General features: G+C 47.8%; 1 protein-coding gene across 9 annotated transcripts in view; it reads right to left on the reverse strand.

Moving 5' to 3' along the window:
- Positions 1-12067: 12067 nt before the first annotated feature.
- USP36 (ubiquitin specific peptidase 36) overlaps positions 12068-14694 on the reverse strand; it is a 35026-nt gene continuing 32399 nt past the window's right edge. For 8 of the 9 annotated variants that reach the window (XM_066234487.1, XM_066234491.1, XM_066234486.1 and 5 more), the window contains 4 exons: positions 14357-14458; positions 13677-13792; positions 13253-13403; positions 12068-13018 (listed from right to left, as the gene is read on the reverse strand). In XM_066234487.1, coding sequence (XP_066090584.1) covers positions 13272-13403; positions 13677-13792; positions 14357-14458 — 350 coding nt within the window. In that variant the 3' untranslated portion in view covers positions 12068-13018; positions 13253-13271. Of the gene's footprint in view, positions 13042-13252; positions 13404-13676; positions 13793-14356; positions 14459-14694 lie in introns of all 9 variants that reach the window. The other variant, XM_066234489.1, reaches the window with a different exon arrangement.

Consider the following 14694-nt stretch of genomic DNA (forward strand, 5'->3'; position numbering starts at 1 on the left):
GAGCATGAAGAGACTCAGGTCCACATGTGGCTGGGGCCAACAGAGCCTCAGGAAACCACAACATCCTCCAACGTTCCCCTGTTGACACAGAAGTACAGGCAACTTCCTCAGGAGCCACTGCTCAAACCTCTGCCAAGGCCAGGACCCGGGGGTTAGGGGTTGGGAGACAGGAGGGCCAGTGAAGGCTGACAAATACCTCAGATGACTGCTGCTTCCCAGAAGGATGTCTTAGCCAGGCCTGCCCACCATCACCTATCCCACTTTTGTGCAACCTGAGACCAAGGTGGGAGGGTGGCAAGGCAGGGCAGCAACTCTTCTCAAAGCCAGCCTCTGATCCCTCCCAACCCAGATGGAGTGAGCCGACCACGGCATTCAGGCAGGCATTTGAGGCAGGCATCCTCAATAAATACAAGACGGGGACAGGTCCATGTGCCTGGGAGCACCCTCATCTGACTGCCAATCTGCAGGCTGCCCCTGAGGGGAGGTGGCACACAGCAGAAGAGAGGATGCCTCACGTGAGCAAGAAGAGACCACAAGCCAAACCACTCACACAAGCCAAGATTGGGCTATTGTCTTGCTTTGAAAGCCACTAGATTTTATTTTGCTACAGCGTGCAATTTCTTCTACGTGTGAGTGGCACTTAAAATCTGTTTGTAATGGAACATGATTGTATCCAGCTGTCACCAACTGTTCCGAGGCCACCCAAAAGACAGCTGGTCACGTAGCCACATGGTTCAGGCTTTTGCTTCAAATAGAGGAGTGAAAAAAAAGGAGATTCAGGGGCTTGGGCCTGAATCCTGAGAAGGAACATTGAGGACAGCAGATGCAAAAATTTCTGGAAAAAAAGATTTCTGAGGCAATAACATGGGGGTGGGGGGGGGGCATTTTCTGAGTAGAGTCCAAGTACACAGCCATGACCCCCCCTTCCTTACCCAGCTTTTCTAGTTCACTCATTCAATACAGATTTCCTGGGTGCCTGGATGGCCGGGCCTGCTGGGGGCCATGGCCACTGGGCCCTGCCAGTGAGAGGTGTCTAACTGTGGCCAGAAAATGGCAGAGCAATACCTGTGAAAGAAGAGCAAGAAGTACATAAAACATGGGTTATTTCTAATCATGTAAGTGCGAAAGACCTCACAAAGGTACCTTTCACCCATCCCAACTATTAGCACCGGGCAATGAAGGCTGACCCATTCATTCAACAACACGGCCATGTAAAAGCCCCTGGTTGAAGGAACTGTTGTACTTCCTACACACTTTTCATAGCAAGTACTGGCCACACTCTTAAGGTCTGTGTGTTAATATTTGGTCTAATCGTGGTAAGAAGCCACATAACCACCTACCACCTGCTGAAGGGATGGCCCTTCTGTGATCGTGTTACTTGCATAAGCGCAAGATGCAGCAGATATTTATGGGCTGCGATCTACCACTTCTTCTAATCATCCTCCTCTGAAGTAAAACTGACAGCTCAGAACCACCAGAGAAGATGAACACTCCTGGCACTCAGTGTGGAAATGAGGACAGTCACAATCAGCTCAGCCTGACTTCTGCGTGTGATGGAGAACACCACAGAGGGGACGTAACTTTCCGGAATTCCTGTGGCTAACTTGCAGCAGACTCCTCTTTTCACAGTGTTATGATTCCATCAGTGATGGGATTCAAATAATTTAACAACCAGTTCTCTGCCCTAATGACCGTTTTAAGTTTAAAAAAATATATACTGAAAGATAGCTTATTAGTTCATGCATTTAATACTTAAGTAAGAATAATGAAAGAGGTACACCAAACTAAATTATAAGAAAGTTTTGAAAATATTAATGAAAAGATATTAAATAATACCTGACCAAAAAACAATAAAACTGTTAAGATATTTCTATATTGCTTCTTGATTGGCGTCCTCACTTGCAATTTTCTTTGATTTTATCTGAGCATCATCGGCTGTGTGATTTATCCTTACCCATCCTTTCACTGTTAGGAGTAGGATCCCATTCCTTTACCTATGTCCAAATGAACATTACTATGGGCGCTTAGAATACGCTGTTACACAGATGAACATTTAAAAAAGAGTAAGGAGCCTGACCAGGCGGTGGCGCAGTGGATAGAGCATCAGACTAGGATGTGGAGGACCCAGGTTCGAGACCCCAAGGTCGCCAGCTTGAGCGCGAGCTCATCTGGTTTGAGCAAAAAAGCTCACCAGAGCGACGCCCCAGAGGGGCAGAGCATCGCCCCTGGTGGGTGTGCCGGGTGGATCCCCGTCGGGCGCATGCGGGAGTCTGTCTGACTGTCTCTCCCCGTTTCCAGCTTCAGAAAAATACAAAAAAAAAAAAAAAAAAAAAAAAAAGGCTCGCCAGCTTGGACCCAGGGTCGCTGGCTCGAGCAAGGGGTTACTCGGTCTGCTGAAGGCCCATGGTCAAGGCACATATGAGAAAGCAATCAATGAACAACTAAGGTGTCGCAACAAAAAACTGATGATTGATGCTTCTCATCTCTCTCTGTTCCTGTCTGTCTGTCCCTATCTATCTTGTGTCTCTCTGACTCTCTCTCTGTCTCTGTAAAAAAAAAAAAAGAGTAAGGAATGTAAATTTGTGATTTCCACATTGTGTGGCTGCCCAGGCGCCTACCTTAGAACCTTGATCATAAGTGTCATTTTAGCAACCAGTTCACCAAACTCAACAAAAAAATTAGGTATCGGTTCTGCCGAACCAGTGTAAACTGGATGAATCCCACCACTGGAGCCCACTCTGGACACCAGGTGGACTCTGCCTTTTTGATCCTTTTGTAATAGGAACAGTATGCTGTAGCTTTTCCTTGAGGACACCGCTGCTTGAGCAAAGACCGTGTTCAGGGTAAGCACCTGTCTCACCCGGGAATCTGGCAGAGGTCTGTGTCTTTGACTGCTAGGCACTTCCCAAGGATGGCAGTTCGTTGTACTGGATGGCTGCCCACAGGCCTTCATGGGCTGTTATGGCGGAAGAGGCAGGCAGGTCTATGTTACAAAATGCAGCCAGCTGCCATTATTAATTTAAAAAAATTTTCCATTGATTCAAAAGAAAGAGGAGAGAGAGAGAAGCATTAAATCATTCTACTTAGTTGTGCGTTCATTGATTGCCTCTTATATGTGCCAACTGAGGGCTGAACTTGCAACCTCTGGCATGCAAGGTCAACATTTTATCCACCGAGTCACCCATCCAGGGCCTATTCTCTGTTTTAAATTTTCCACTGATTTGAGAAAGAGAGAAAAGGAAAGAGAGAGAAGGGTCAACTCGTTCCACTTAATTGTTCCGTTTATTATTATTTTTCAATGTTTATTGATTTTAGTGAGAGAGGAAGAGAGAGAGAGAGAGAGAGAGAGAGAGAGAGAAACACCGATCTGTTCCTGTATGTGCCCTGACCAGGGATCAAACCAGCAACCTCTGCACTTGAGGATGATACTCTAACCAATTGAGTTATCTGGCTAGGGCTTAGTTGTTCCATTTAGTTGTGCACTCATTGATTGCTTCTTGTATGTGTCCTGACTGGGGATCAAACCCACAACCTCAGTGCACTAGGATGACATACTATCCACTGAGCAACCTGGCTAGGGCCTATATCACAGCTGGCTGCACATGATTGACATGTGGTGGGGAACCTTATGTTGGGGAATAATTTGATTAGGATTACTTGTCTTAGAAGATTATCCTGGGGGCAGGGAAGTGGAGCAGGAAGCAGGGTCACTGGAGATTGGAGAGCTGGAAGACTACTTGAGTCCAGAAGAACAAGAGTGGCAACTCAGACTGAAGGCCAGGCAGGGGAATGGGAAAGAGAAGGGATTTCAAGACAGCCATGTAGAAAGATGAGACATATCACTGATGCATGGGAGTCATGGGAGGGAGGTGCTAGGGGTGGCTGTTGTTTCTGGCTTTGGCAACAAGGTCAAAGGCCTGGCCCAGCCATGGGAAGGGCATGGCAGAGGCAGGAGGTGGGAGAGATGGACAATGGATACCAACCAGGCCATAAATTTGCTAGGAGTAGACCCAGCTAAAGATATGCAGTAGGCCGCCTGACCAGGAGGTGGCACAGTGGATAGGGCGTCAGACTGGGATGCGGAGGACCCAGGTTTGAGACTCTGAGGTCACCAGCTTGAGCGCAGGCTTATCTGGTTTGAGCAAGGCTCACCAGCTTGAACCCAAGGTCGCTGGCTTGAGCAAGGGGTTACTCAGTCTGCTGAAGGCCCACAGTCAAGGCACATATGAGAAAGCAATCAATGAACAACTAAGGTGCCACAATGAAAAACTGATGATTGATGCTTCTCATCTCTCACTCTCTCTCTGACTCTGTCTCTGTAAAAGAAAAAGAAAGAAAAAAAGACATGCAGTGGGCTAAACTGGTGTTGATTGTTCCTGCCTATGTTCACAAACTGCTGGGACCTGCAGCATCAGAGGTCCCAGATTTAACCTGTAAGGGACAGAAAAAGAAGAGCCCTCCAGGAAGGAGGGTGGGGTGAACAGTGTCAAATCCTGAAAAGAATGTTCTGGCACACGCCTATCAGACTTGGGATGTGGGTCCCTGAGTGGATTGTTGAGGGCAGAAAGCACACTGACGTGGAGGTGAGGGAGAGGGTGGCTAGGAGGGGACATGAAACAAGGGGTTTTTCAGTGTTGGGGACTGAATAAATAAACAGGGTATTTTTGCAATCTGGATAGAGCTGCTGGGCCCAAACCCCACCTCATTTGCCTAGTTAACAAAGAGCTACACCTGATTCTCATTTGTCTCACCCGTGTTCTCCAGAGGAGGCTGGAAGCCAGTTTCTTATTAGTGTAAAGTAGATTTGGATGATATGGTGGGGATTGTCTTTGAGTTGCCTTGGAAACTTAATTGAATTGCTGATGGACCATGACAATTGGCGCCCAACGTGGGGCACAAACCCACAACCCTGAGATTAAGAGTCCCATGCTCTACCGATTGAGCTAGCCGGCTGGCAGACCTAGTTTACCAGGGTGGGGAAGGCTTCCCTGTTCACCTCCCTGCTTTACCTTCCTCTTGGCTGCAGCCTCTGCCAGTCTGGGCCCAACCCAGCTGCCACACTGGAAACAAGATTCACAGGCAGAAGTATTTCCCTGACCTTCTTTCTTTCGTTTGTCCTGCCTTTTATAAAAAATTATTGGAATCCTCACCTTAAGGGCTGTGTCAAAAGCAAGACCTTGCATGTATGAAGTCCCAACATCAGCGTATATTCTGATATAAACTTCCTTTTCTATTACTATTCTTTCAACTGCCGGAATCAGCTGTGAAACAAATTCTTGATATTGCTCATCAGGACTTTGCCTAATATTACTGAATTCCTCCATTCCCCCCCCCCCCCTGCATCTTGAGCCTGATCCAAAGTTTGTTGGAGTGGGGATCTCCAAGGGTCTGAGACAAAGACTTAGGAAGCAGAGAGCTGCAGAGGTGCAAAGTTGAAAATGGCCAAAGCTGTGATAGTCTCATCTCCCAAGTTATTCTCAGACTCCAAGTTTTTCTCATATTTACATTCCTCTGTTTCTACCTCATTCTGTTCAAACAGCTTCTTCTCAAATAAAAACATTTGTACAAAAGAAAAAGCTCCCTCACTTTTGATCCTACAACTCCCATATTTATTTCTCTCCCAAATTATTTATTATACTTTCTCACCAAACTTTACTTAAAAGCTTTACTCTCTAAAAGCTTTATACTTTTTTTTGTGTGACTTTATTATACTCTCCCCCCAAACTCTACTTAAGAGCTTCACTCTCTAGAAGCTTTATACTTACTTCGTGTGCACACTTTCAGGGAGTTCCATTACCTCTCCTCTTTCCCTTTTTCGATGGCCACACATATGGGCACCATTTTTTTTTCTCTTTGAATTGCCTGTTGATTGATTGGGTAGAAGTGTTTTGATGGATGTGGGAATGCTACTTGAAAGTGCATTTGCTGTGTTTTGTTGGATGTTGGCATTGAGATGGGTGTTTCTTGCAGTTTTTGAAGTCAAGGTGTGAAGTGTACTCAACAAATGCTTAAGGGTCAATTGTAAATAATATATATTTAAAAAGGGGGGGGAGTCATGTCCTGGAACTCCCGCAAATCTATTTACTTTGAAGGATTTCTTTTGAATGCTAATTTACAGGAGACGCCAAACTTCTTTCTTTTGCAAACTTCTACCCTCTTTTATTTGATCCAGCTAGTAACGCTGTTTTGTGTTTTTCTAAGTAGTTCCAGATATACTGAAAAAGCTTATATAGGCAGATGTGAACCCTCAAAACCCTCAGCGAGATCTTCTGAGCATGGCTTTTAAGGTCTGTAATGACCAAGAGAAAAAGAAAAGGCAGACAAAGCCCAAAAGAGATCAGGAAAAATACCACCTCTTGGCATACACCCTTAAAGGCTCCTACACCCCAATGGGGCCTCATCAGGGCCCTGCGTCAAGAGTGGTAAGGAAGGTCATTGAGCTAAAGCCTGCCAGGCTTCTCTGCCCCTACCAGGGACATACCTTTGCTGTGGAAGAAAAGGGACACTGGAAGGTAAGCTGCCCCCTCACTCCTCTAAGGGAGGATTTAGTCTCTTCCAGCCCTGCTCCAGCCACCTGTGACCTAACCTTGCTCAGCCTGCTGGGACTTGCCACTGAAGGCTAAAGGTGCCCAGGGCTGTCAACCCCATCTCACATTGCTGTGGACGGGCCTAGGCTATTTCTTCCAAGTACCAGGTAAACTGATCTTGTTTCTTGTGGACATGAGGGCCACTTACTATGCCTTGCCTGAATATTTGGATTTTTATTCATCCCTCGAAGATCTGTAGTAGGTGTTGATAGTCTTTATTTTCTGCTGCTTTATTTAATATATAGTGTTTCCTTTATTCCTCCTGCCTTAATGCCCCATACCTATTTTAGGCTGGAACCTGCTCCTAATTTAGATGAATTTACCTCTGCCACCCAGCACAGTGTATCCCAAGGTTCTCTTCACATCACAGTTGCAGAACTCCAGGGAAAGGCACCCTGGGTTCATCTCTCCAGTTTAAAGAAAATGGAATCTCCATCTCCATACATGCTGCAGATGGCTTTACCAGTCTATCTCAATCATTACCAGCTAAAAGCAGTGGTCATTGGGACTTGGACTCTAGCTGCAAAGTGTGGAAATGTGACCACAACTTCAGTGCCTTGTGGACTTTTCCTGAATATGTGTGACTCCTGCTCCTTGGGACAGTTCTCAGGCTGAAGTGGGGTTGGGTTACATTTACAAATAATATGAAGTGATGATGGTGTCAACATGGACTTGGTGAAATTCCATTAACATGTTAAGAACATTTAAGACTGTAAGAATTTTATTATAGATCCTGTTGTATTAGTTAAGACTTTGCTTGATAATCTAATAAGCTTTAATAACTTAATTGTATTAGGACACTTGTTATAGTATCTGTTAGCATTGGCTATTTCAATTTTGTTGTTTATTTTATAGTTTTCCAGTCTACCTCCAAATCAGAACATGGGAATTCAGATGAGTATGAATCATAGCACACAAATTGAAGTTTTAAAAAATAAAAATAAAAAGAGGCTATGTTGGCCCTGGCCGGTTGGCTCAGCGGTAGAGCGTCGGCCTAGCGTGCGGAGGACCCGGGTTCGATTCCGGCCAGGGCACACAGGAGAAGCGCCCATTTGCTTCTCCACCCCTCCACCGCGCTTTCCTCTCTGTCTCTCTCCTCCCCTCCCGCAGCCAAGGCTCCATTGGAGCAAAGATGGCCCGGGCGCTGGGGATGGCTCTGTGGCCTCTGCCTCAGGCGCTAGAGTGGCTCTGGTCGCAACATGGCGACGCCCAGGATGGGCAGAGCATCGCCCCCTGGTGGGCAGAGCGTCGCCCCTGGTGGGCGTGCCGGGTGGATCCCGGTCGGGCGCAAGCGGGAGTCTGTCTGACTGTCTCTCCCTGTTTCCAGCTTCAGAAAAATGAAAAAAAAAAAAAAAAAAAAAAAAAAAAAAAAAAAAAAAAAAAAAAAGAGGCTATGTTGGGGACTGAATAGAGTATTTTGCAATCTGGACAGAGGTGCTGGGCCCAAACCCCACCTCATTTGCCCTAATTAACAAAGAGCTACACCTGATTCTCATTTGTCTCACCCATGTTCTCTGGAGGAGGCTGGAAGCTAGTTTCTTATTAGTGTAAAGTAGATTTGGATGGTATGGTGGGGGGTTGTCTTTGAGTTGCCTTGGAAACTTAAATTGCTGATGGACCATGACATTTCAGATGGCAGACACTTGAACATACAAGGGAAGGGGGTGAATGAGACAGGAAGCAGACTGGCTGATCAGTGACGAAGGCCCCCCTACTCAAGGAAGAGGCTGGCTAAGAGCTCAGGTGGGGCACCTCTGCCAGGTCTACCGTGGAGGTGTCCACCATCCTGTTTTCGCTCTCATTCTACCTCCTCGACTGCTGCAGCTATTTTCTTAGCTCCGGCCTGGAACACATCTCGCCCAGCTGGTTGGTCAGGTCATCCTCACAAGGCTTCTCCACTCCTCCCCTACCTCTCAGGCTTTTGTGCTTTCCACCATCTATAATCAGACCTGAATGGCCTCACTGAAAACAGTGCAGGTGCTCAATGTAACTTAGCAGAGGCTGCATAATGTGGTTTATGCAGAATTACCAACTGAAACATACCTGTGCTTTTGCTTTGGTGACAGACTGGGTAATCTGAGCGAGCCCAGCCTGGCTGGTGCCTACTTGCCGGTCAACACTCCTCAAAGCAGTACCTCACTGTCAAGACCATGCCCAAAACTCAGTCTTGACCTTGAGAACACAGGCCCCCTGCAAGAAACTTGGCCTAATTCACCAGTACCCAGCACCACCCGTTTGGAAAAACAGTAAGCATAGAAAAGCTGTGGTCTTGCCCAGGTGACCACCGTGCTAAATTGTAACCCCAACTGCTCCACAGCCTGACTCCAAGCATATGGATGTGAGCTTGGCTGGTCAGACAGGCCTCTGAACTGCAGTCACCCCAAACCTCTCCCACCCCACGGTGCACCCCCTTTGGTTTGGGTCCAGTGCCTTCACCTCCCTGGTTCTTACTTCGCTGTCTTAATTTCGAGCTGCCTGGCCACACCCCCACAGCGACAAAGGGAGTCTGTGTTTGAAGGTAGGGAGCTCCAGGGAGTCACTGAAGGGAAGTAGCAAGACTGGGGTCATGGAACTGTCCAGCAGTATTCAGTACAGAACCTGCAGACTGGGACCAGCCTTTGCCCAGGGTGGCTGTAGTTTGTCACCCACTCACAGGTGCTGCTCTTTCCAAAGGTAACCTTAGTCACAGGTGTGTTTTGCAAGGACCTGTGGCCCCCTCCTGGCCTCACCCCAACTTCTAGGACACATGGTCTCAGCCAGACCCCAATACTCTTGCTCAGTGCAGATGGCTCAGCCCAACAAGACCTGCAATGTTCATGTGAGTCCAAATTAAATTCCTGTGTGGACATTTCAGTCCAGGAAAAAGAAAAACAAACAAACAAAAAACAGCTTCTTCACATGTCCTCTACCTCAAGCCTGAAGTGGTTGGGCCATCCTTGCAGGGCAGGAGGGACTGGTGGTGCCTACCACGCTGTTGTGCTCATCTATACCACAGGCCTGTGTCGCTTTCACTAACCATGGCAAAAACTCGCCACTTTGTGAAATGTTATTTCTCCCTTAGCTTTGCCTGCAGAAATCCAAGTGTCAGTAAAAGAAAACTCAAACACATCTTAATGGAATGACAGTTTCTAAGCTTCCTCAACACAGTACACACTGAAAATCACCCACAAAGTCTAGCAGGCCCCTTCAAAGGAGTCCTGTCTCCTTAGACTTAAGTAAATGTATATTCATACATTTGAACAAATCTCTTTATTTCCCTTGATTCTTAACTGAGACCTGCTTAAACCTTCCCACAAGAGAGTTGAAGTTACCACCTTTCCACTTGCTGATGGGTCACCTGGACGTGCAGAGAAGGATCATGCATTGGAACTGAGCAGAACAGACGGGGTGGAATGTACTTTTTAAAAATCAAAGAAGAAACATACACAGGCAGGACTCACAAAACCTCGTTGTTTTATTGCATCAGGATCTTGGCAACATCTGGGGCTCTGAAGCCCCTGGCACAAAGGTGCAGAGTGGGGGTGCAAGACCTCCATGCAGAGGCAACTGTGGCCATAACCACCCAGCAGAGGCAGGTTAGATGACTAGCCCCCTGCCACCCCTCCAGTCTAAATACAAAATTAAATTAAACCCAGATTCTAAGTCAATCGAGTGAATGTGATTATAAAAGCTCTGGTTATTTGTACAAATATTGATCGACTTATGACCTATGCAACTTACAACCATTTGACTTTACGACCACAATCGCTAGTCATGACTGCTATGCCTCTGGCAGTGCAAGTGTTGCCCAGCTGGGCCTACGACAGTGCAGACCAGCTCTGGCAGCACTACCATCTCCGCATGCACCATTTCAACTGTTATCCCAGACTCGGTACAGCAATTTGTGTTTTGTGTCTTGGATATTTTTTATCAAACCCCTCCCAAGATGTCTACCAAGAGGAAATTGTCTTTGCAAATATTAAACCAGTTGTACTGGTAATGCAGTGTTTTACTTAAACCTGACGAATGTAAAAATAAGAAACAAAATGGTGTAGAGATGATACAAATGGCATAAAATGAACAAAGAAAATTATGATATATAACAATAATGAAAGAAAATTATGATAAAATATGACTTAAAGATTTTTATAACATAATTTCACAGTACTGTACATATAGCCTACTCAACTTTATGACCAAATCGTGTTATGACCGGTTTGTCCGAACCAATCATGGTCGTAAGTTGAGCACTAGCTGTATATATTTACATATGTACATGTCACCTAGAATTTGGACAAGTTTTCTAGGCCCACCCTTCCCTGTCCCAGTTTGGCTGACAATGTTGTGGGAGGGAGGGCTCACCTCTAATAATGATGATTGCTGTAGAAGGTTAGGCTGGTACTCAGCACTTCCCAGGGGACGAGGTATATACTCCTCAGGAAAGGATCTTACAACTGCACAGTGGAAGGAGGAAGGGGCTGACTTGGAGAGGAAGGCAGGAAAGAAAGGGGAGCAACTCAAGCAGATAATAGAATTTTTGTACTTCAACCACAGAACATTGTAGGATAATGTGGCTGGAGAAATAGTTTGTACAGGAATGAATGTCTACAATGCATCTCAAGAGGGAAAATACCCTGCCCACAAGGTACCCGCCTCCCCTCCAGAGGTGACAAACAACAAAGCAATGGGCACTGGAGTGGGCCCTGCATCTCTGAACAGGCGTGGCTCACACACAGAGATCAGGCATCTGAAGGAAGGGCAGAGGCCCTCAGACCAGTCTACAGTCCTGCTCCCTTCCTGCTGGGACCAGAGGCAGCCCAAGTGTGGGCCACTGGTATCATTCTTCCCTCCTTTTTAAAGAGAAAATGAACATAGGAAGGAAAACCAAAAAGAACTACCCCCATGAAAAAGTTAATACACTTCCCCAAATAAAAAAGTAACACTTTTTTTTTTATATATTTTTCTGAAGTTGGAAACGGGGAGGCAGTCAGACAGACCCCTGCATGCGCCTGACCGGGATCCACCTGGCAAGCCCACCAGGGGGTGATGCTCTGCCCATCTGGGTCGTTGTTCTGTTGCAACCAGAGCCATTCTAGCACCTGAGGCAGAGGCCACAGAGCCATCCTCAGTGCCCAGGCCAACTTTGCTCCAATGGAGCCTTGGCTGCGGGAGGGGAAGAGAGAGACAGAGAGGAAGGAGAGGGGGAGGGGTGGAGAATCAGATGGGTGCTTCTCCTGTGTGCCCTGGACGGGAATCGAACCTGGGACTCCTGTACGCCAGGCTGATGCTCTACCACTGAGCCAACCGGCCAGGGCCAAAAGTAACACTTTTTAAAATACCACCAGAGCAAGGGCAAAGCTGTCGGAGGAAAGGGGCATGGGGTCAGACCAGAGCATCCATTAGCCTTAGGCCAAGGAGGACCTCTGTAACAACAGGTTCACACAGCCCTTGGTCCAGCTCCATGCACGACACAACCCAGAGAAGGAAGCGGAGACACATGCTGAGGAGTGGTTTTCAGGTTTACTTGTATACCTTCTGGTACTGGGTCATTTGCTTTTTTGGAAAGTGAAGCCTTGACCAAGGATCTCCCAGAATTATTAATTTACAAGTTTGCAGGCACAGCTTGAACGAGATAAAAAAGTGATCTTCTTGAGTTATACAATCATCTAAAATCATAAGCACTCACACAATTAAGAAAATAAAGCCAGTATTTGCATGTTGGGGAAAGGAAACATACTGCTGACAGAAGCCATAGGCCTGATCAAAATAACTAGCTTATGTTAAGCAGTGAAGTAAAGGATTCTACCCCAAGACCACCACCTGGACAAAGACCCACAGATATTGCAGCTGCAGGAGAAGGTTCGGTGAAGTGCCCTCAGAGCAAGCAGCAGGGGAACAGGCCAGTGCTTTGGCACAGCTGTTCAAGACCCACCCCACCCCAGACAGCCACCTGCACCCAAGAGAGAGTCCAGGTCGCTGCAAGGGGCAGAAGTATTGGCAGGCTGGCCTCAGGCTCTGACTTTCTGAGGGTGGACGGGCAATGCATACAGACAGAGCCCTGCCAAGGGGACGAGGAGGGCAGGGCACAGGCAGGAGGGCTGTGCCCACCACCAGGAGCAGGTGATAGATGGCTTGCTAGGAATAGCAACCAACTGTATGGTCACCCCCCAAGGGTGCTCGAGCATAGCTACAAGGTGGCCACTGTCCCTCCCCTGCTGCCCCCACAGCCAAGTTGACACCATTGTCCAGGCTCCCAGCCGATGCTGCAGCCTGCTCTTCACGTCACTGTGGTGCCACAATAGGCCCTGACCCACAGAAGCTGGAGCCTCTCTGTGCCGTCCTCCAGAAGCAGGTTCATGGTGTGGGGCATGGAGGTGATGCACCAGAGGAGTCCACAGCCTACTCAGTCCGCACGGACAGCTTCCAGGAAGGGACACCCCATCTCTACAAGTCTGTGTGGCAAACAACAGTGCTCCTGACAGAGAAAGGACACCTGAGAGTCCCTGCACCCACCCTCTGGTGCATGTCTGACAGGAGCCCCTAGGGCATAAGATGGAGCTGGGAAACTGTGTGGTCTTCCTCCATGGGCAACCGTTGTGCGCTCCACACTCCAACCACCCCCACACACACCACACCCACACCCACACCCACACCCACACCCGCTCATACTCACTCCCCACACTGACCTCTCTTGACAGCAGCGACTCAGCGGCGGTAGCTGAGGCTGGCTGCCTTAGCTGGGTGAGTCACAGACCAAAAGTTCCGTCTATTCTGAAGTTTCTGGAAAGCGTTGAAATTTCTTTTCTTCTCCCTCTTGAATTTTTTAATTTTCTTTTCCTTTATTGAGAATCGCAAATGTCACAATTGCCAAAAAGGGTTGTCCCTCATCCTGGTGGCTATGTGTGACGCAACCAACAGACTCACCTGGGGACTGATGTCCCCCCACCCATGACCAGAATGTTTACAGCAGCCAAGCAGCATCTGGACCTGGGCACGTGGCCCCAGTCTGGTCCTCAACCACTTCAAGCTGCATGAGGCCAAGCCTGCCCTAACCCGCCTTCAGCCTAGAGATGGGAGTGCTCAGGGGCGTGGAGTCGCACCCACACCTACCTTTCCGCAATCGAACTCTTCATCCCAGTCATCGGTCACTGTGGCGGCGTGGTCCAATCTGCTGTCTTGAACTGCATCCCGACTAACAGCCGACACCTTGCCATCCCATGTCAAAACTACAACAGGCACACAAGTGTTGGCACCTCTGGATTCTCTGCTACCCTAATTACTTTTCTTAGCCTTTTTAAAAAATTGTTTATTGGGGTGACACTGGTTAACAAGACTGTATAGGTTTCAGGTGTACAATTCTATAATACATCATCTGCAGACTGCACTGTGTGCCCACCACCACCCAGAGTCCAATCTTCTATCACAATGTATTTGACCTCTGCACCCTTTGCAGCTCCCCTAACCCCCACAAAGTGCTATGTTTAAATCCATGCCCTCATGTGAAAACAAAGACCTTATGTTCTTTCTACGAGTCTAATTTATGAAAACAAGCTTCTGAATGACAGCTCATGATGGCTGCTAGACAAGTGCTCCAGCCCCACCCCTGCCCTGGACAACTCCCCCTAACAGAAACCAGTCCTTGACCTCTGTGCAGTGGGGTCAGAGGACCATTTACATCCTCTTCCCATCTTTACAGCAAAGCGACTCCTAAGCTCAAGGCTCAGCAGGAGCCAATTGAACCGGACCTCTCCACCCCCAAATAAACTGAAAGTCTAGTCCCAGAGCAGTACCTTTCTTCCCATAGGCTTTATCTGATGAGTATTTGAGCAATTCCCAGACCACATCAGAGCCTCGCTCTTTGTTCCGGGACACCAAAGGAGCCTGCTTCAGCCCTGCAAGCAAAGAACAATTAAATGTTATTTAAAACCACCACTGAGGAGGCCCTGGCCGGTTGGCTCAGCGGTGGAGCGTCGGCCTAGCGTGCGGAGGACCCGGGTTCGATTCCGGCCAGGGCACACAGGAGAAGCGCCCATTTGCTTCTCCACCCCTCCGCTGCGCTTTCCCTCTCTGTCTCTCTCTTCCCCTCCCGCAGCCAAGGCTCCGTTGGAGCAAAGATGGCCCGGGCACT

The sequence above is a fragment of the Saccopteryx bilineata genome, chromosome 6, assembly GCF_036850765.1.
Source record: "Saccopteryx bilineata isolate mSacBil1 chromosome 6, mSacBil1_pri_phased_curated, whole genome shotgun sequence".
NCBI classification, from domain to species: domain Eukaryota; kingdom Metazoa; phylum Chordata; class Mammalia; order Chiroptera; family Emballonuridae; genus Saccopteryx; species Saccopteryx bilineata.